This window comes from Lacerta agilis, chromosome 13, assembly GCF_009819535.1.
Source record: "Lacerta agilis isolate rLacAgi1 chromosome 13, rLacAgi1.pri, whole genome shotgun sequence".
Taxonomy (NCBI): Eukaryota; Metazoa; Chordata; class Lepidosauria; order Squamata; family Lacertidae; genus Lacerta; species Lacerta agilis.
The window spans coordinates 42,245,694-42,268,729 of NC_046324.1; the positions used below are offsets into that span (position 1 = coordinate 42,245,694).

At 42.2% G+C, this 23,036-nt stretch overlaps 1 protein-coding gene across 3 annotated transcripts in view; it reads right to left on the minus strand.

Moving 5' to 3' along the window:
- LOC117056345 overlaps nucleotides 1-15,669 on the minus strand; it is a 28,145-nt gene extending 12,476 nt beyond the window's left edge. For 2 of the 3 annotated variants that reach the window (XM_033166572.1, XM_033166570.1), the window contains exons 1-3: nucleotides 15,535-15,669; nucleotides 9,524-10,425; nucleotides 3,135-3,235 (exon numbers count right to left, since the gene is read on the minus strand). In XM_033166572.1, coding sequence (XP_033022463.1) covers nucleotides 3,135-3,235; nucleotides 9,524-10,348 — 926 coding nt within the window. In that variant the 5' untranslated portion in view covers nucleotides 10,349-10,425; nucleotides 15,535-15,669. Of the gene's footprint in view, nucleotides 1-3,134; nucleotides 3,236-9,523; nucleotides 10,426-12,386; nucleotides 12,492-15,534 lie in introns of those variants that run through there. The other variant, XM_033166571.1, reaches the window with a different exon arrangement.
- Between the last annotated feature and the right edge of the window lie 7,367 nt (nucleotides 15,670-23,036).

Here is a 23,036-nt window from a genome sequence, read left to right on the forward strand (position 1 = left end):
AGCTATATGATACAAGGTTCCAGATGCACCTCTGCAGAAAGAGAATTCCACAACACAAGAATGTTTTATCCCAAGCCACCACCCTGAGCTTCTGAGGGTGGTGAAGCTACCAAGAGCCAGCAGAGCCTGAGGATTATGCTTGTATTTGGTAGGCCTTTATGACGTACCTTAATAATCATCCCATTTCAATGTAGTCTCCCCGCAAGGTATGAATTCATCCGGAATCAGCTTTAATTAGTATTCCCCCCATTTGTTTTCCTCATCCATGATTTACCTCATGTGTCTATTCTCCTCCCCACTCAATTTTTTCCTTTCAATCAATCAATCAATCAATCAATCAAAATTTATTATTTATACCCTGTCCATCTGGCAGGTTTTTCCCAGCCACTCTGGGCAGCTTCCAGCAAAATATTAAAATACAATTTATATTAAAATACATCTTACAATTAGATGTTAATGCTCTTTTGTTGGCCTTTTAAAAATAAATATCCATTATTTACCTATTTATTTATTTATTTATTTATTTATTTATTTATTTATTTCAGTATATTAAAATCTATACTTATGCTATTTTCTTCTTCTCTTGTATACCTGCCATGTCGACGATGTGCCTTGTAAGTTTTTTAGTCTGTTCATTCCTTTCCAAAGATGCATACCCACTGGACTAAAAATACAGAGTTTATTAAAAAAAACGGAAATAATATGACTGACTGGTAAGATTCCAGTTCAATCCTTGGCATGTCCAGTGAAAAGGATCAGGTACCAGGAGGTTCTAAGGACTGGAGAGCTGCCAGTCAGAGTAGACAATACTTGGGCTGGCAACTCCCTATGAAACACACACAAGAGTGGTATTTGATCTTTTCCCTCCGGACTTCTGACTAGCATCACTGCAGCCACCACCTACTGCAAACTGATTTTGAAACTCCCCTCAATATGAAAGGAAACCCGCCAAAAGGTAAAGGACAGACAACTATTTGCAGAATGCCCCACAGAACTTGTTCCATAGTTTATCTACTCATTTATTTCATATAATTTATACACGGCTTGATTATAAAAAGCCTCAAAGTGGTTCTTTGGACCCTAGACAGTGTCAGTATATCTGTCCTTTCAACTTTATGTGACAGCAGAATGACAGATTGAAAAGGATGGCTGACAGCAGTGTTGTTTCCTGCTGAGACAGACAGAAGAACGACAAGACTAGGAAAAGACAGGAAAAGCAATTTCGGTTCTGGGTTTTCGACCACAACTTTTTATTTCTCTTTTTCCACGCAGCTCAGTAAAAACCATCCAGCAGCATTTCATGTTCAGATTTTAAAACCATCACAATGCATATATATGGTTTTCAGCTTTGATATATTATGCTAATTGCTATGACAACAGTAAGAGAAAAGTTTAAAATTCAGCAGATTCACAGGTGATATATAGATACTTTAAAATGCTGCAACATTTTTAATAACATTGAATTTGACCTCTATCTCCCTCCTGTGGTGCAAGGATGCAATCCCATCATCAGCTTCTAGAAATTCATGTACTTGTTCAGATACCAATGCACTCCTGGGTTGCAACTCTCTTTTAAACACAGTTTGAATGTGGTACATGAGCCCCTTTCATTAAGCTATTTTTAAATAAAATGCGAAAATCTAGAAAGTTGCTGCATCTCTTCAACAGTGGTCCATGCCAAATCAAAATCTAGAACTATTACTAGAGAAACTTGTGAGCAGAAGTTATAAACATTTTCTTGATACGAAATCCAGTGGCGCACAGGCACAGCATGTGCAGAGGAATCCCATAATACTCAATGGAGCTCTGTTTCCCCTGTTTCCCCACCCCAGTGCAAAGGCATGGGGAAAACACTTCACACGAAGCACAGCAATTAACGGGTTTGCTGCCACAAGGCATTTTTGGAAATGGGCCTCAGGGCAGGCGTAGAGGTTTTGAAAAGGGAATTGGACAAAACTAAAGAGAAGAGACTAGGCCATAAAAACTTCCATGCTCCCAGGCAGTGTTTCACTAAATGACAGCGGCTGGGGTGCAACTGTGGGAGAGCGCTGCCATCGTCATGCCTGGGAGGCCCTAGGCTGGCCATAGAAAGACAAGATGCTGGAATAGGTAAACCTTTGAGGCAACCCTTCAAGGTTCTTATGTTGTTATGCATACAGACAATGCCAGGAGGCAGTGGAGAAAATGGGTGGTCTAAGTGCACCTCTTGTGCTCTCATTTAACTGATGTGCACTGATGGGGCTTGGGCAGATATACTGGAGGTGCAAATCTATTTTGCCTTTCATACTGCTTAGATCTGCAGTTCTGTTGAGGGATTAGGGGGGACAGAGGCCTGCCGGAACTCTCCCACATTTGGGTACTATGCCCATGTTTGACTGATTTAAAAACCTGATGTTTTAGCATCCCACCCAGTGCCCCACTGTGCATAGAGGGGGAAACCCAGAAATGCAACTGACTAAGCTGTGCTGAAGAAGAAAGAACATCAATCCATTTCAATGGAGTCCTTGCACAAATTCCATTGATATCAATCAATGCTGCAGATAGGATGCTGATTTGAGAAGTTGCACCCTTGAAGAGGAAGAAAAAGGAACACACATGGTTTTGCTCTACAGAACAGACAATGCTATGTTAGTTTCTTCTATGAAGCAAGTGAAGCAAGTATTGGTCAGTCACATACAGCAAATATTTCAGTCATGCAAGGCTTCACTGTGAATTAGATATGTAGCCTCCATAAGCATTACCAACTTATCCACTACATTCTAAAAAGCCTTTCTACATACCGGGTACTTGTGTGGTTATAAAAAAAACGACTCTAATAAGCAAGACTATTGACAAACATCAACAAATCATTATTGTGCTGTGATTTTTGGCGTTGCATACAAAATTTAGTACAGGCACATATTCAGTTCAAGCTTATATATAATATATAAAGCACAACCTAACTTTAAGAAAATGGCCACAATCCACCAGCAACCATCTCGGCTGTGTAATCTTAAAATTATACATCCTGGTGGGTGGTGCCCAATGACTTCACAAAGCAATGCAGCTTTTGCATCAGTTCTAGTTTAAACACAATATTAAGTCAGGAAATATACTATTGAAAAGTTTCACTTTCTAAATGCAAGTAATCTTACCTTTCTTTAACCACTTGGCTGGATTGCTTTCTAGTAGCAGAAACAGAACTCTTGATAGGTTGTTCAGAAGAGAGCTGGGTTTTGACCAATGCCTTATAGAACTGAATTTTAAAAAGCACGACATTTAGCAAATAATCTTATAATTTAATTCCAATTCTGTCAATACTCAGGAAATATAAACTCTTCAAGAGAATATATGTCACATGAATAAGGCATGTGAGTCTGCAGAGTGGGCATTTGTCATCCCCATCCCCCAAACTTCTAATGATATTTTGCTATTTCACAGTAAACCTTCAAGGACATTTAAAAAGCAATGCAGGGGCCATTCATGTTGCCACAACCCGTTTTCAAAAGGGCAAAACTCACTCAGGTGCAAGTATGCAGTTGTTGTTTTGCAAGTACAGCGTTTTAACTGGTAGTTTTAAAGGGGCATTTACAAAGAATAATTCCAAAATGTGCCTCGGCTTTCTAGGAGATAAAACTCTATCTTCAGTTTTAAAGTCTCTTCTCCCACAAAAGTGGACCAAGAAGCCACATGCAGTGAACATGGTGAACACCCTAATTAGATATTAAACAAGCCCTTCTTTGATTTATACCCACCCCTTACTCCTCACCCAGTCATCAAGAACAAAACAGTGTATTTTTATATAAGCTTTCATTGTCAGCTAAATACATTGTCAGTTAAATAATTCTAGTAGTGCAAAAATAGATTCCTCCCCACCCTAGTATAAAGTGCAGACTCTACAAGTATGTTGTTACAATACAATCCACAGCCTAATTAAGGAGATGCCTTCAAATATTTGAACATTGTCTTAGCTTAACAGAGCTGTGGATCATACTGTTATTCACTAAACTCACTTTCCTTTTAGTTCTGCTGGAATGTTTCAACTACCATCCAGGTTTTTAAAAGTCAAAATTCAAGGCAGCTACACAATTTCCATTAAAAGTACAAGTGCACTAAATTCACTCGAAACATTTAAAAAGAGATGCTAGAAAGGTAACGTACACACAGGTACACACATTTTAGGCAGAACCCTATGGCCAGCAGGATCTTGGAAACTTTCATTTAAAAAAGAACTTTGCCACGAGGCATTGCTATTCAAGAAACACACACCCAAAGTCTTCTTGGGCTTGCAGAACTTGTTGCATCGTCCCCCAGATGTCAGTCTGTATCATTAATGCCATAATGATTATTGCAGCTTGGACTGATGAGATGTTTTACAGCAAAATACTGAGAGTCACCTGTGGCTTTTAAACACACAGAGCGTTAAGATACAACTGTGTCTATCTATTCCCAAAGGTTTCTGATATTTTGCCAAAATGCAACTTGGTAGGTGAATGCATGCAGCCTCTTTTAAGCAGAAATGTCATTCAGAGAGGGCAGTTTTCAAATATTTTGGACCACTTGTTATAATTTTTCAGAAGCACCAATGTCTCTGCTTACTATGAGGTATGTGGGGAAAGGCGCTCTTGAAAAGTCACTGCTTTTGGGGGGGAGGCACCTCTTGAACCGTATAACAATAAGAAGACTCTGAAATCTCTTTCCCCCAAAGCTGTACCAAATCCCTGTAATTTTGCCTGTGTTACCAAATGACACCTAAATGTACCATTATGCCTCTAGATGAGAGTATCAACAGGAGTGCTGTCAAGCAATTGCTATGGGTAGAAGTAAAACCAACCAACATTTTACCCAGAAAAGACTATGGGATCAACACACTATAGAAAGCATACAGGGGCACAGTGGTCCTTTGGTTTAAGAACAGCTTAGTTTATGAACTTGGATTAAGAATGCTGCAAACCTGGAAGTAGGTGTTTTCGTTTCTGAACTTTGCCTTGGAAGCAGAACATGTTGAGTGTGTTCCATTTGTAAGCTGAGTCCCCCGCTGCGATGTTGAAAGCACACCTTGGTTTAAGAACGGACTTCTGGAATGGATTAGGTTCATAAACCAGGGTACCACTGTATTTCACAGTAACTAAATGACAGTTACAGGTATCTGAAGAAGTGTGCATGCACACAAAAGCTCACACCAAGAGCAAACTTAGTTGGTCTCTAAGGTGCTACTGGAAGGATTTTTTTATTTTTTTATTTTGTTTTAAATGACAGTTATTAGATATGCTGATGACACAACCTAATTAAAGAACCTTTTAATGAGGGTGAAAGAGGAGAGCACAAAATATGGTCTGAAGCTCAACATCAAAAAAACTAAGATCACGGCCACTGGTCCCATCACCTCCTGGCAAATAGAAGGGGAAGAAATGGAGGCAGTGAGAGATTTTACTTTCTTGGGTTCCCTATCAATGCAGATGGTGACAGCAGTCACGATATTAGAAGACGCCTTGGGAGAAAAGCAATGACAAATCTAGACAGCATATTAAAAAGCAGAGACATCACCTTGCCGACAAAGGTCTGTATAGTTAAAGCTATGGTTTTCCCAGTAGTAATGTATGGAAGTGAGAGCTGGACCATCAAGAAGGCTGATTGCCGAAGAATTGATGCTTTTGAATTATGGTGCTGGAGGAGACTCTTGAGAGTCCCATGGACTGCAAGAAGATCAAACCTGTCCATTCTTAAGGAAATCAGGCCTGAATGCTCACTGGAAGGATGCATCCTGAAGCTGAGGCTCCAGTACTTTGGCCACCTCATGAGAAGAGAAGACTGCCTGGAAAAGACCCTGATGTTGGGAAAGATGGAGGGCACAAGGAGAAGGGGATGACAGAGGACAACATGGTTGGACAGTGTTCTTGAAGCTACCAACATGAGTCTGACCAAACTGCGGGAGGCAGTGTAAGACAGGAGTGCCTGGCGTGCTCTGGTCCATGGGGTCACGAAGAGTCGGACACGACTAAACAACAAAAATGACAGTTAAAATATCCATCAGCATCTAAATGAGGAAACTGGTTGGATTCCAGTTCCCATCAGCCTTGGGCAGAATGGCCAATGATCAGGGATGATGGGAGTTGTAGTCCTGTAACACTCAGAGCACCAAATGTTTCCCAGCTCTGATCTAAACAAAAAGCATAGTTAACTAAGATTTCCAGTTAAGATTTATGCTTTCTGCCCTCATAAATGCCTTAAAACATAAGTGCTACACTGACTTATTCTGACACCTCAACATGACAAATGCACAGAAAACCAATGCACACCTGAGTTACGTTAATGTTCCAGTGCAAGATGCAAGACTGCAGAAAGAAGCCAGCCAAACGCAAAGAAAGTAAAGCTGCCAAAACTTCTGTTAAAGATAAGTGATCTCTAGACAATGAGCCAATATACATTACTTCCATCCCTTAAACATGGCTTGATGTTGTTAGCCATTGTACGTGGATGTTAGCCATGGTTAACACAATTCTAATTCAGGAACTGAAACCAGATTCTAGCTATGACTTCAAATCCAAAGTGTCAGGAGCAAATCCTCATTACTGTATTGTTGAATGTTGGCAAAACAATGACGTATGGCTAAAGGGTTGGGGAGGGAGAGAGGAAATAAACCTGTGGCGCATTTTCAATCCTTTAAACATGCTTCAGGGATGGGAAACATTATGTCTGCTCTGGCTCAAGGAGATTTTAAAAGGTTTAAAACAAAAGCTGATTGATGAAAGCAGAACATGACCATAACACTAAACACCGGTGAATACTGCTGTCCTTTGTGGGTGGATGTTCGCTATCTTTCAAGGGTTTGATTAGCTCTCGTCATGCATTGGCCACATGAAGAGCCAACAAATGAATACAGGGGAACATGGTGCCCTGACGCCATGCCTGGCTGCTCCTCCAACATCCTACATATTGGGCAAAGGTCTGAAGTGGGAGCCAGCTATTCTCATATAGGGTGGTATTCAACTAAATAGTTCCACTAGTACAGTAAGTGTTAGCTGCACAATGAAATTTCCCCACCCTCTCCTCTCCTCTGCCAGTGTACCCTGTAGATCTGCTTTGATGGGTTGGAGGAGCTGATAGTGCCAGCAAAACAGTTTAGTCGGATACCGCCATTGACTCCTCCACGCAATCAGATGCTTCAATCATATAGGGGGTCCACAAACAGCCTAACACCTAAAGGGAGCAGCTATATTCTGCTCACTGGATAAGTGTTTTTTTATTGCAACACATTTAGTTCTCATTTGGATATGGATTTCTTCTTTTAAAAAAGTCAAGTTTATGTCATCCAATCTTTTAAACTCATACAGCCAGACAAAGCAGTAGTTTTGGCATTTGTTTGGAACAACTACATTATGGGTAAGGGGGGGAAAAAGTAGCCCTATCTTTTGAAAGTTGGCGGTGCTTATATATACACAATATCATCTATATTTGGCATAAGGATAAAAATTCGGCAATGAACCGTTACGGACAGAACTATAAACTGAACGCTGTTAAAGACATAATGGCTATACATCTGTAATATACTGTATCTCCTCACAGATCTAGCTGAAAATTACTAAGTCGTACATCCAACGTGTTTTCTTAACAGCTTAAATTTTCATTTTTAAAATGGAAGGCTTTCCTCACAGTCCACAATTTCATATTAAGGCTTTTATTACAAGCATCCTGATTTGGGGTTGACTGTGTGTGTGAAGGATCTTGCAGTACCTTAAAGACTGCCAGATTTAATATGGTAAAGGTTTTCATGGACCAGAGTCCACTTAATCAAATGCACAAAAAGAGGGAGAATACGGATACTAAATCACTGACCCCAAATAAATTATGCCGCAATGTATCTGTCAGTCTTTAGGGTGCCCCATGACATTTGGTTATTTTTTTTCTTGTAAGAAACTAAGCACAGCTATTCCTCTTAGGAAAAATAAAACAAATAAGAAGAGTGTGACACAAGATTCCTATAGCATTCCAACTCTTGTTTATTTTATTAAATAGGATGAAGGCTTGCATCCATGGCAATTTTTTACCCAATATTGAACACGTCTTCGCCCTGCACCTTGTTTTGAACTACCATCTTCCATGCCCATTCCCCATGATGGCTATGGTCAATAGGAGTTGTAGCCCAAACCATCAGAAAGGTGCCAGGTTGGGGAAGGCTGGTGTACAATCACCTTTAAACACATTTTGACAGCATGCTTTGCCCATGTTCAGCTAAAGAGCTTTGCCTAGGAACAAGTTAAACCACTGACATGAGTAGCAATGGAACCAGGCTTAGGGATCCCCGGCAGGATCATCCATTCTTTCCCCCCCAATGCCAATAGTAGCCAAGGCAAGATGCTTATCTGCATTGCCAAAGTTCAATTTTTTAAGTGGCTGCTGGCAGGCACCATGGCCAACACTCCACCCCAGATGAATATAGTTGAGATTAATAATGAGACATTTGTGCTGACTTCTAGACACATTCACTGCCTACAGTTAAATTTCATAGCTCTAGAGTAACCAGCTCTTTTAAAAGAAGCACATGAGTGTGTTCAGTATCAGAGATATGCTTAGAATAAAAAGACCTTACTAATGTTGCTGCAGTAGGGAGATTTCTCGCAGGATTTGTTCAATTGGAATGCCAAACAGGGAAAACTTGGGCTTTGCTGTTTTCCCCTTCCACTGTCTTCTCAGAGAATTATCAAACAACAGATTCCAATAGCAGACGCAATGGTGATTTTTGTTTGGGTGGAATGCCAAACCAGATTGACCAAACTGCTGTTTGCAGAACAGTTCAAGCCATAGTTTCAGATCCTGGCTCAGTGGCCACTCGCAAAACATGCATCTGTCAGATGGTAGCAATTTTGGCATTACAGTTGAACTATCTCATAGCATGAACAAGGGGAAGTGGATTTAGGAAGGCCCAACAGAGACGTTTAACAGATTATGTTTAAAAAAGTAATGTACACTCACAATACTTGCATTCAACTATCATGCACAAGGCAAAAAGTTGGGGTTGTTCGTGACGAGCGTAGATGCAATGAAAAATATAGGTTTGTCACCATAATACATTTGAAACAGCCCAAAGGGGTGCAAAGTTCAGACATGGCAGGTTGTATCCAACTAAGTTATATTCCAAGTAGATACACTGAAATTAATAAACCTAAATTATGCATGTCCATTAATTTCAATAGGTCTAATTGCAGTAGGACTAGTATTGGATACAACCCTGTCCTAGTAATATTTATATACTAATTCAGAAGAAATAACAGGATGGGGTCCTTAATGCCTGTTATCAGCCAGTTCTACACATTTTACTCAACAGGCCTGAAAATAATGAAATCTTCTCCATCAACATACACCATAATAAAAGGTATGACAACTCACTAACTCCCTAAAGCTTTTTTTATGTTGGTTGCCTAAAAGTTATTACTACAACACCTCCTGTTATTATCTCCCTTGGCCACTGACAGATCTTAAAAGTACTTTACAAGGAACATTGCAACAAACTGGCACTAGGATTTCAAAACGATTGCATTTTTACCTTCACTATTGCATGCCAGAGATTTGCAAGTGCAAATGCTCGTATAGCTAGCAACCACTGAGCTATCTGAGGGTTCTTGGTTGTGTACTGTATAGCTGAAAGCATTTCCTTATATTCAGATGTGTCCGCTGAAGACATAAGGTTTAAATAGTCAAGAAAAACATATGGGTTCTGGTCGTTCACAAGTCCGATGGGATATTCACTCAGCGCAGCTGCAAGAATGGAATTCAAATCCGATGGTTGGAACTCCTTGGAGCCTGACCCCTCAAAAGCAAGGCGTACTTCATCCTCAATAACTCCCATTTCCAGTTCTAACAGTTGCTCTTTGTGGTTGTACTGGAGTTCAGACAGCCAGAAATGTGCAAAGCGTACAAAGTTATCTCCACAACTACTCCACGCGCCCATGTCACTAATGAAGTTGTGTGCCTTCTCCAGCCAGCCTGTCACTGCAGTGCTATCAAAGTGTTTAAAGAGCTTTTCAAATATATCTTTTTCAGGAGAAAAAAGTGGACCTAGCGATTCCTTGGAAGACGCAGCTCCATTCGCCGCATCACTCAAGCGTGGTGGCCTTTTTTTGCCAATATGAGGCAATGGGACAGCTTTAAACAGAGTGCAGTTCCTGATCTTAAGAGAGAAGAACTCCTTTTGCAAATGATTATTATCCACGTGAGAGTTGTTCACTAATGATTGGATATTTGGAAGACGAAGAATTTCATTCTGCTCATTCAGGGCATTTTTACGCAGGTGTTGGTGTCCTACATCACCTTCCTGTTCCATATTAATATAAGAGATATGCATCACCCGTCTGTCCTCCAAACTCTGCATTGTATTGAATTGCAGTAAATAATGGAATGCCTTTTAGTTGTAGCATAAGTCACGATTTAGTGAATCTCAATATGTACCTGAAACAACACAAAAGAAACAGAAATAGTTACTTGTTGTCACTAGGGCTATAAAGCACAATAAAGATTTCTTCTAATGTACTAATCTGCAGATTAATGTACTAGGCAGATTAAAATGAACTGAAAGATTAATTGATTAAATCATTGCACACTACCAAAACCTCAATGCAGGTATTTTTCTAAGATACTGAAGAAATGGCCCATTTACTGTTATGTACACAAGTGGTCTTTGGCTTGTATGCTGTCCATTTCCCTCTCCAGTGTTCAAAATTAGCCAGGTGCCAGGCACATTTTGCACCCTGGCTATCGGCCACTTGCAACCAGTGAAGATACCTAGGCTCCAGGATGCGCCTGACATCTCCACCATCTGGAGGTGCATGCCTGGAGATCCTTGGATCTTGACTGTTTTCACACACTTAGACCACATCCTGTATAATTCTATCAGTTACATTTTATCTGCACCATCAGAATGAATTTCAGGAACCAAAATGCTTTTTTTCTGCACAGCCTGAGCAGGAGCAGTGAACAACTTTATAGTTAATTGTTGTAGCTTGTCTTCACTTACTCCACCCCACTGCCCTGTTCACAGTTGTGAAGAATATTCTTACATTATAAATGGTCTATGTCACCATTAAGAAAAAAAGGTAGAAATAGGCCAATATATGTGTGACCTGTCCCTGGATCAAATGACTTATTTTCTTCATTTTGGAGGGGGAAAGCAGTCTATTATTATTATTATTATTATTATTATTATTATTATTATTATTACTACTACTACTACTACTACTACTACTACCACTACCATAAATCAGTTTGCTACAGTGTTCAAAACTCCCATTGTTCTAGGTGCATTTTGCGACAGGGAATTCGAGCTCAGCCTCTGGGTGCAGCACTGCGCCTGAGATTTCAGATTAAAACTGCAGAGTGGAAGGGAAGGAGGACCTTTTCCTGCCTCCCCACTTCCAGCTACTCTCTGGAGACTAGAGAAGGAACCCTCTTAAGAATATTAGGGGGGGAAAGGACTAGACCATGTGAAAAATGAACATAATATTTTAGCTGCAGTTCATTCATTTTCAGCTTTGTATTCTTGTTATTTAAAAAGTTTGCCTAGACATTCCGTTCTGGCACCCATAACCTCAGATTAAGGTGCCATTTAGCTACTAGCTTCCATATCTCAGTTTCTAACACTGCTTTGCTAATCTACTGAGTAAACAGATTTAAAGTTGAAACTCTAACCACCATCTCATATCCAAATATTTGTTTTTAGAAAACAGAAATCCCATTCTGAAGTAAGAGTATCTATACCATATTTTCAGATCTTCTGAACCCACATACTTTTTACTACAGAAAGTTCTGTCTTTACTTTTTGCTCCTTATCTTCACAAACCACCCTATGCAGTACTCAAATATTATACAAGCAACTCCCCACTTATGCAGGGGTTATGTTCCAGCACCCTGCGCATGTAAGTGAAAATCACGTAACTGGAAAGAAGCCTCTAAACACCTTTTAAATGCCCTCTCTACCGCTCTCTCTCCAATCCAAATCAAAAATACTGTACCAAAAAACAACTTCAACTGGAATTGAAGCTCTGGGGCCAGCAGAAGGCTGGAGGCGAGCAGAAAAGCAGCTGCTGGTGCTGCGCTACCCCGCACAGCAGCTGATAGGCAGAGAGGCTGCGCAGTCTAAACAAGGCCCAGTTGTGCCTTCAGTCTCTTCTCTGCCCTCATTGAAGTCCTCTTCAGGCTCCAAGGACTCTCCAGCTCTCTCCCTCTATTTCCGGGTATGAATTAAATGATTTAATTATTTCCCACCACTACGTATACAGTATATGCGGTTGTGCACAAGTTAACCGCAAGTTGGGTGTGTGGGTGTGTGTGCCTGTACTCATTTTGGAGATCATAAACTAAAGCAGTTCAAAACACTTCAAAACCAAACATTCCTCTATTCTAGTACACATTACCTTCTGTTTCGCTTTACAACTAGAATACTGTAATTTAGTTTTGCCCTTTTGTGAGCTGATGCAACGCAACTGTCATAACAATTGCTAACTTCAACCAATAAGATTCCAGGAGGTAAATTATGATGTCATAATCCAGAATCATTCTAGAGCACAATTTCTTTAAAAATATTAAGCAAAATGTTGGAGAAGTCTCATTTTTAAAAAAAATCTGATTTCTGCTGAGACAACAGTGGCTTGATTTCTCTACTGAACAAGAAATAATTTCCTCTAAGCAGAAGAGAGACCAGGAGACTGTAGGAATTTCCATCTTAACATGGCAACAATAGGGCATGTATCAAATTGCAGAGCGTCACATTTTCTGTACAACAGTCATTGATCTGCATACAGTTTTAAAATCAGGAGATGAAGAGATCATGCTATAGCAAAACTATTTAACACATCAAGACCACCTTGATATAAACAGACCCTTTCACTCATGTAAGTTTGGTCACACAGCAAGTTTTTTCTTATTGCAACTTGACATGCCAGTTTGCAGGTAGCTATATTAATCTTGCAACCAGTTATGTTGGTTTTCTGGAAAAACTTGCAAGCTGCAAATTAGTCTGTTCTGTGGTTTGCATTGGAACATTATCAATCTGCATCAGAAAAAAAATTCTGATGCCCTAGAGAGTGATCTAATTAAGCATGTTTCTTTTACTTCTATATACTGTAATACAAATTTAAATTTTTACAACTTCCAAGATTGCCTAATAATAAATTCGCTATAGGCATCCACTCCACCCATTGTTACTAATAAAGTTATGAAACAGAGAAGTTTCCACAGAAAAATAAAAGCCGTGGAACCCCCCCCACACACACACACCCAGCTTGTTCCTATCACAGCACTCCAGACAAATCTGTGAAACCAGACCCATGTCAAGGAACTAAGTACAGTAGGGGGTGAAAATAGATTTGAACAGAGATACAGAATACAATGCACTACCTCCCACATTACAAGGACAGACTGTGATCAGTGAAGCAATCAACTACACAAAAAAATGTATGTAAGCTAGTTACAAGTGACATGATTTATTGAATTACATTTATATCCTATTTTTCTTCTATAGAACTCAAGGAAGCATACGCAGGGTTCCCTTGTGGTCACCCATACAGGCACTGACTAGACAATGACTATCTTGGAGTCAGTGAGGTTGCTGTATCATGCAACTTCAGACCATAATCTTAGATACTTGTCAAAAGTGAGGATGCCTGCCAAATTTCTGCTGGAAGAGTCTTCCATAGCATTGGGTCAGTCATTCTAAATGTGCAGCTTTTGCCTGAAGTCAGCTGGGTCTCTGTATCATGGGGGACAACTCTCAATACTTCTCCAGATGATATTAGTGATCAGGCTAAAATATAAGGTTCCAAGTGGTCCTTAAGATTACTTGGACCCAAGTTGCTCACGGTTTTGTATAGTAACACAAGAGCCCTTTTTATGAAACCAACTGCTGGGAAGGTACCAATATGCTTTGTGCCCTCCTTGATAATGTCCCAGATTCTATTTGAGACCTCTGGGGGGGAAAGCAGGTGTATAATTTGTGAGGGGAGGGGCAATACAAATTTCTACTATGAAACCCAAACTCTTACATTTGATTGTTTTTTTAAGTTATAGACCCATCTACAGCACTAGAAAAGGAGATCAAGAGAATGGTCAGAATCTGAGTAATCTTTGACTTTCTTAGTCCAATGGCCATGGTGCCCATTTGCAACAAATGCAAACAAAAACAAAAAAACAGAAAGAGTAAAACATGCAGACACACTGCCCAAAGTTTGGCAAATTAAGTAAAATTTAGCACTGAGCACACCACTTTCCACAGGTTCCAATATCAAGGCTTACCACATAACTGAGAAAATATCAACTTCAAAATATACCTTTTTCCATCATCCAGAAAGCAACATTATTATATACTGCTTCTGATTATGCCAATAAAATATGCCAGTGAGTTTCATAACTGGGCAGATATTAGAACCTTAGCCTCCAAGGTCCTAGCCTCACGCTCTAACCACTACACCACTGGCTTCACGAGAATAAAATGAAGGACTGAGGCGGGAAGTGTGAATACTGGAGGAAAGCCAGATTACAAAATGCAGTAATTTTTAAAACTATTTCGTAAAACTTCAACCATTTTCATTTCTTGTTGTGATTGTGAGCCACTTTGGACAGGCATTTGCCCACGAAACATCTTAACAAAACAAATACACAGAATATGTGAGAGATGGGTTTGTTTGTGTGTACTTGGTATGCAAGCACGCACTCCCATCTGAAGCCCTACGGCTCAAGGGGGGAGCTGAAGACAGTCTAATGAGTGCTTCCTTCCTTCCTTCTCAACTCCACTCCCCACCCCAGTAGCTCAACCCTAGACTACCTCACAGGGTTGCTGTGAGGATGAAGTAGGAAGAGCGGGTGTGACAAATAGGGAACAGCCATCCACCTTGGGGGAAAGGTGGGATATGGGTGGAATATGGAAAGGTTTGATGAGGCTCTAAGCTACTGAAGGTAATGGGGCCCTTTATATGTCCAGCTGTCCTTTGTCAACAACAAATTATTGTTGTTGTTTTGTGTTGAATATATGCTATATGGTAATTTATGGACCCAATACGTATCTAAAGCCAATTGCAAATAACAAATAGGAGCCTAAACAACACAGAACACTGTTGCTGTATGTAGGTTTTATTTTATTTGTTTTCTATCTTATATTTTGGAAATGTACATCCAGTTTTTTTTCTTTAATTTTTTTTGGGCCCCCAAGAGAGTGGGGCCCTAAGCTATAGCTTGTTTAGCTTATACTGTAGGTAAATCCGGCACTGATATACTGTACAGGGTGAGTCTTTTAAAAATGGCCCCGTGGAACATGTGTACAGTACAGTACTCTCTATCCACGGGGCCTCTTTTAAAGGACTCACCTTGTATATCCCCTAAAAGAGGAAGATACATAAAAACGCGCGCGTGGTTTGTTTTAAATTTAAATGTGTTTTTACTTTATAGGGAAGCACCCTCACCCATGAGAGAAGTGTGGGGTGGGGAGAGCACCTTTCCCTCCCCCCCTCAAACGCCCCCTCGCCCCCCTCACCAACCCCCCCTCCCTGTCCCTCACAAGGCGAGGGTCACCTGTAGCCTGACGTTGAGCATCATGGAGGCCACGATGTAGAGATAGGGGAAGTTGATGCGGAGCTTCCAAGCCAAGTCGAAGAAGATGAGGAGGGTCCGAGTCAGCCCTTTGCAGAAGACCCCGTACGACCTGGCGGCCGCCGACTGAGAGAGCCTGGAAACCAGGGCGGACAGCAGCGTCGTCGCCGCCACCGCCATATACACGCACCTGAAGAGCCAGGCCTCATAGGCTCCGCCCCCTCCCTCCCCCCGCAACAGCTTGCGCCTAACGCCCCCCCCCCTCCCCGCCGGGCTCGCGCTGACCCCTCGCAAAACCCCGGATGTCAGAGGGGCGAAGAGAAAGGCAGCCCCGGCTGAGAAAGGTGTTTACGTTCGGGCAACAGGGTTTGCCGCCGGCGTCGCCCCTACGTCACGACGCACAGCTCCTGCCTGACCAATCGCTTCTTCCCAGAGAGACGGGCGGAGGAAGAGAGATTATAAAACAACTGGAAGGAATTTGTGGTCCTCCAGATGCGGGCGGATTTCAGCTCCCATCAGTTCCAGCGTGCAAGGTCAGCGGTTCTGGATGCTGGGAGCTGTAGTTTAGCAGCATCTGAAGGGCCAAAAGTTGGACCAGGGTTTATGGCTAACCTGTGGAGTTTATAACTTGTTGCTAGATGGCAGCTCCTGTCCTTGGCCACACAGAGGTTGGCTGGGGTTGATGGGAGCTGTGGCGCAGCATCCGGAGGGGGCACAATTTAGCAGCTCTTGTTCTAGGGTGTGAGCCACTGTATGTGTGTGTCATGTCATGTGCGCCTTGCTCTTTGGCTGCTTGTCCAAAGGGCATTACATTGCTTAGTTTTGAGCAACTACTCAACTCAACCAACCCACTGGGAAGGGGAATAATCTCCAAACTATATAAAATCATCACACAATTGGCTGCCTTTCTTCTCATTTCATTAAGAAAAAGGCATAGGCAAACTCGGCCCTCCAGATGTTTTGGGACTACAACTCCCATCATCCCTGACCACTGGTCCTGTTAGCTAGGGATGATGGGAGTTGTAGTCCCAAAACACATGGAGGGCCGAGTTTGCCTATGCCTGCATTAAGACTACAATGGGGAAAAGGTTTTGGAGAGGAATTAGAGGAACAGCTCTGGGAACAAATTTGAATTAAACTACCATGTGCATCCATCTCATTTGGAACTTGAGAAAATGTGTTAAAGAGAGTGCATCACTGGTACATGTGCCCAGACAGATTATACACATCTAACCCTTGCTGTCAGGAATGTAATTTACCTGGCTCTCTAGTGCAGATGTGGTGGTTTTGCCCCAAAATTATTCCCTTTGGGGGAAAAGCTTTTCAAACAATCAAATGGTGAGACAAATCACTACAACCAGACCCCAAATTAGCTATACTATATTATGTTACTCCTCAGATTTGGAACATAACCAAAAAAGACCTCACCCTCCATTTATTAACTGCAGCTAGATTAGTGATTGCAGAAAATGGGGGGAAACTTTAAATGCAAATCTTTTTGAAGCTTGGATTTCACAGGTTTGAGACATTGTACTTGTGGACAAATTAACAATTTAACAAAGGGAATGTTGATGGGGGGGGGAGGAATCACACCTTCTATACAACATGGTATCCTTTTATTGACTTTGTTAAGACATGGTTTTCACCCTCCATAGAGTCATGCAACCTTCGGAAGCAACACTTTCATTTGAGTGCCTTTCTTAGAACATCTAAAATTGCAACTATCAGCTGCTATTTTTTCTTTCTTTTCTGTACAACTAAGCTGTTTTATAGCCTCAGTACAACAATAGAAAAAATATATAGAAAATTAACTACAGTACAAGCCTATAAACACCAATTTTAATACTGTATTTTTTATTGCTGTAATCCTCTCTAGGACCTTATGGCAAGGGGTAGGATATCCACTAAAAATAACATTTACTCAGGATTAAGTCCCTTTGAATTCAATTCCCATGTAATTATAATACTGCAGCCTTGATTAATTTAACAAATTATTCTACTATCAAAAAATTCAGCTAACATTTCTTTAGTCAGGCAACAACTTTTGCCTGATTTGTATTATTATTATTATTATTATTATTATTATTATTATTCAGATGTGTGACAAGAAAGTACAGGTTGGAGCTTAAAGAAGATGTTAAAAGAACAGGGCATGGTAACCCGGTCAGGATGGTGAATATTACTCAACTTATGGGCTACAACTCTCTGCCTACTTAAACCTCACTGAAGTCAGTGGGACATACTTGTGAGTAGAAATGTATAGGACAGTGCTGCAAGTAGGTTTTAATATTTAATTCTCTTTTTTGCAGTAAAGGTGACAACAATTCCAAACAATACTGAACATATTTCAATATTGTTGTTGTTGTTGTTCAGTCGTTCAGTCGTGTCCGACTCTTCGTGACCCCATGGACCAGAGTACGCCAGGCACGCCTATCCTTCACTGCCTCTCGCAGTTTGGCCAAACTCATGTTAGTAGCTTCAAGAACACTGTCCAACCATCTCATCCTCTGTCGTCCCCTTCTCCTTGTGCCCTCCATCTTTCCCAACATCAGGGTCTTTTCTAGGGATTCTTCTCTTCTCATGAGGTGGCCAAAGTACTGGAGCCTCAACTTCAGGATCTGTCCTTCTAGTGAGTACTCAGGGCTGATTTCTTTGAGAATGGATAGGTTTGATCTTCTTGCAGTCCACGGGACTCTCAAGAGTCTCCTCCAGCACCATAATTCAAAAGCATCAATTCTACGGCGATCAGCCTTCTTTATGGTCCAGCTCTCACTTCCGTACATTACTACTGGGAAAACCATAGCTTTAACTATACGGACTTTTGTCGGCAAGGTGATGTCTTTGCTTTTTAAGATGCTGTCTAGGTTTGTCATTGCTTTTCTCCCAAGAAGCAGGCGTCTTCTGATTTCGTGACTGCTGTCACCATCTGCAGTGATCATGGAACCCAAGAAAGTGAAATCTCTCACTGCCTCCATTTCTTCCCCTTCTATTTGCCAGGAGGTGATGGGACCAGTGGCCATGATCTTAGTTTTTTTGATGTTGAGCTTCAGACCATATTTTGCGCTCTCTTCTTTCACCCTCATTAAAAGGTTCTTCAATTCTTCCTCACTTTCTGCCATCAAGGTAGTATCATCAGCATATCTGAGGTTGTTGATATTTTTTCCGGCAATCTTAATTCCAGTTGGGGATTCATCCAGTCCAGCCTTTCGCATGATGTATTCTGCATATAAGTTAAATAAGCAGGGAGACAATATACAGCCTTGTCGTACTCCTTTCCCAATTTTGAACCAATCAGTTGTTCCATATCCAGTTCTAACTGTAGCTTCTTGTCCCACATAGAGATTTCTCAGAGATTTCAATATAAGCCACCATTAAAAATAAAAAGGCACAGTTCCTTGAAAAACTCAGCATGAACATGATTCCCTTAGCCTTTATAGTCTGTGTCAAATTTTCCAGGATTACATCAGCATGATTATTCTAGCAATCCACACCCACGTACAGGAATCATGCTGTTCTTCTGCCAACATACACATATAAAGTCACATTACACAACTTCTCAAAACTTTTAAATAGACTTCCTCTTTGCATCAGGTAGTTAAAGAACTGTTTGTCCACATTTTTAGAGTACAGTATTCAGTATCATTTACGCAGGTACTGTACCGGTTTCTGTTTAGTAACTAACTTAATGTCTAAAGTAAAAAATTAACAGGAAGCAGATTTCCTAAACTTTGTGAGTTGTTTTCCGTGTTTTACAATGGGGCAAAAAGTTAAACAAAAGTAATACAATGAGCTATGGGTGAATGGTGGAGCATTTGCTTTGCATGCAGAAAACCCTGGATTCAATCCCTGGCATTTCTTGGGACTCAGGGAAAACCCCCTGCCTCAAAACCTAGAGAGCTGCTCTTAGTCAGACAATACTGAGCTAGATGAACCGATGGATCAGTATGAAGTAGCTTCCCATGTTCTTAAATGTACTCATTGTGAGTCTTCACAACAGAATGACATAAAAATGCACATGTGTATAGTAATGATTTCAGAGTGTTGATCTGGGAAAGAAATAACACAAATAGTTATTATTGGAAAAGCAGATCACAGCTAGAGGACAGCCCCATGCATATCTACTCAGTCAGAAGTAAGTTTCACTGAGTTCAATGGGACTAGCTTCCAGATAAGGGACTGAAGCCAGGAGAACAATCTTAACCAGACAGATGTAACAGGAGGCAGATACACTGACATATTTCCTGTGCAAATTAAGCTGTATCACACCTGTTCTTGGTGGTAGGTTGCTGGGGAGGCAGTGTAAACATTCAGTTTACTGTATACCCTTCCATTGACTACTGGGGGGGCGTTAATTGCAATTGCATTTTTGTTGATGTTACAGGTAGGTAGCCGTGTTGGTCTGCCATAGTCAAAACAAAATAAAAAATAAAAAAATCCTTCCAGTAGCACCTTAGAGACCAACTAAGTTTGTTCCTGGTATGAGCTTTCGTGTGCATGCACACTTCTTCAGAAACACTGTTTTTGTTGATGTAAGGGGTGTAAGAGCTGCAGGGATGGGACCAGTGGATGGAATAAATTCTGATGCAGCACAGCTGTTTAGTCCTTTGCCCAACACTCCCATCCCCTTTACAGACTTTTTTTTTGGTCCTTTAGTATAACTTCTGCCAACTTAACTTCTTCCACCAGGGCTTTCCCTCAGCTAGTGCACATCGATACATCAGGACAAGGCATTTACACCAGCTTTAAGGCAATTTAGCTGTGGGGTGACTAGATTAATAACTTTGCATTTTTTATTAACAAATTTGCATTGACATTAATACACAACCTTATGGGCTAGAATATTTTTAATGTACATGAGTCCAGAATGCTTCTCTTCCTCAACTCTGATGCCATTTGTCTAGTCTGTTGCTTCATTCTACAGCATTAAAAAACAAACAAACAAACATGTATCCTACCTTTCAGCTTGCAAGGTCCTCAGAACAGTTTAGAATCCAGAATAACAGAAATTACAGTAAAATCCATGCTGGCTTTTCCTACAGGCTTACAGGGACTTCTGCCATACTCTGCAATTTAGTGCCCACCAGATGTTGATCGGAACTGTAGTTTGAAGCAACTAGAGGCCATCAGGTTGCGGGCCCTCAACTAGCATAACTGAAGTGTGAGACTGATCACTGCCTCTCCCTGCGTGCCCCCCACTGCACCTGTTGAATTTTGACCTTCTAGTCAGCTGCTAAAATATGGTTACCAGACGTCCCCGTTTCCCGGGGACAGCCTCCAGATTTACAAATCTGTCCCTGGACAAAATCCGTCCCCGGAATGTCCCTGGATTTCATTTAATGTCCCTGGATTTATATTTTAAGTGTTGTAGATTTATTAGTAGGGAATGAATGTTGCGTGATTGGTTCAACGGCACAAGACACATCATATGCAGACTTCTGGCAAGGCAAAATAACGGGCGCCACGGCAAGGCAAAATAATGGGCGCCACGGCAGTGAGCACCTCCTGAAGCCAGCCAGAGCCAACTGTGCTACCAGGCTGGCTCCAGGCTGCTGAGACTGCTGCCGCCACTGCCGAGGAGGAACCGGGATGCCTGGCACATCAACTGGGGGAACCGCTGACACACCCCCACCCCACGACCCAAATCGAGCTGGGAGCGATAGTGCCCAGCCGACTGCCCAGCTGCGCTCCGGGGCCAGGAAAGAGGAAGGAGAGAAAAGAGGGGAGCTCCAAGCTTGCCGCTGCCGCTGAAGAGGAGAGGTGGGAGGGCAAGGACACGTGGCTGAGCCCAGACCTGACTGGAGCCTACTCCATGGTGGCTAGCACTCCAAGAGAGCAGGCCGGGGCCCAGAGGAAGGCCACGTGACAGAGACCACAGAACTTAATTTAAAAAAAAACTTTTTTTCTTTTTTTGAAAAAAAAAAAGGCGGGGTGCCCCCGGATTCTTAGAAAAAAAAAAATCTGGTAATGATATGCTAAAAGCACAAAGTCTCAGGAGAGCAAACAGTGTAGTGGTCAGAGTTGTGTAGAGGTTTAGAGTGCTGGGCTAGGACCTAGGAGAATTCAAATGCTCACTTTGGCCATGAAGCTCACTGGGTGATCTCGCTGGCTAGTCATTCACTCTCAACCTAACCCACCTCACAGGGTTGTTGTGAGGATATGTTGGGGAGAGCTATGCACACCTTGTTGTTGTTCAGTCGTGTCCGACTCTTCGTGACCCCATGGACCAGTGCACGCCAGGTACCCCTATCCTTCCCTGCCTCCCGCAGTTTGGCCAAACTCATGCTAGTTGCTTCGACTATGCTAGGCTCATCTTCCAGCGTCATAACTTTTCTATGCCTGTTGTCTTTGTCCATGTAGTTTTCTTGGCAGGGATACTGGAGTGGCTTGCCAGTTCCTTCTCCAGGTGGATCACATTTAGTCTAAACTCTCCGCTATGTCCTGTCCATCTTGGGTGGCCCTGCATGGCATAGCTCATAGCTTCCCTGAGTTATTCAAGCCCCTTCGCCACGACAAGGCAGTGATCCATGAAGGAGTATGCACACCTTAGTAGGACATAAACATAAAAATAAATAGTGGCAAAGACAATATTGTTATGGCGAGTCGTTTTTAATCAACTTAATGTCCTTTTATGAAAATTGCATGTCATTTTCACTACAACTAAAACCACTTTTTCCCGAGATGGTAGGGGATTTAGATGGGGCGCTTAAGGAAATCATCCATGTTTTATATTAAATATATACTGAGTAGAAAATACATACACTTAAGCATGCATACTGTATATATATATTTAAAGAAAAATGGTTACGACGGAGGAAACCGTCACCGTCCCTGACAAGTGCCCACAGCTCCCCTCGCGCCTTCTGAGTAGGTTAGTAGCACAAATATGGCGACCCCTCCTCAACCGATGCCAATGTCCGAATCGGCCAGCAACGGAAATGTCCGAACAGGAGACGAGCGGGACAGGGAGGGGGGAAATACTGTCCGAGGGCGAGGCGCGAAGAACCGAACGCTGGCCGAACGCCGCCGCCAACTCGACACCTCCCCTCGAGTCCTTCCGAATATTCCCGAAAGACCGGCAAAACCGAGCGTTTCCGAATGCTGCCGGGAGGGGCGCTCTCCGAATAGTGTCTTTTAAAGAAGAACACGACGGCCAACCCCGTCCTACTGACCCGAGTTTCCCCGAAGTCGTTCCGAGCGCGCCCGAAACGTGACGCCATTCCCTACCCCGCCCCGCCCCCACCTCCTCTCGCCGTCCAACTTCCGTCGGGGCTTGAGTGAGGCCAGGCCCAGCGAGACATTCCCGAAGGCGGTCCCGCCGATGAGGAGGGAAGAGGGCGAGGCCGCGAGGCCGGATGTGAGCGGAGCGGCCGCTTCCTGTTTCCTCACAGGCTCCGCTCGCCCGCCCCGCGCTTTGGGTGGTGGCCGTTGCTCCGGCGGCGCCGTGACCGTTTTCCCTCAGTCAACTTCATCTCCTCCCACGGGAA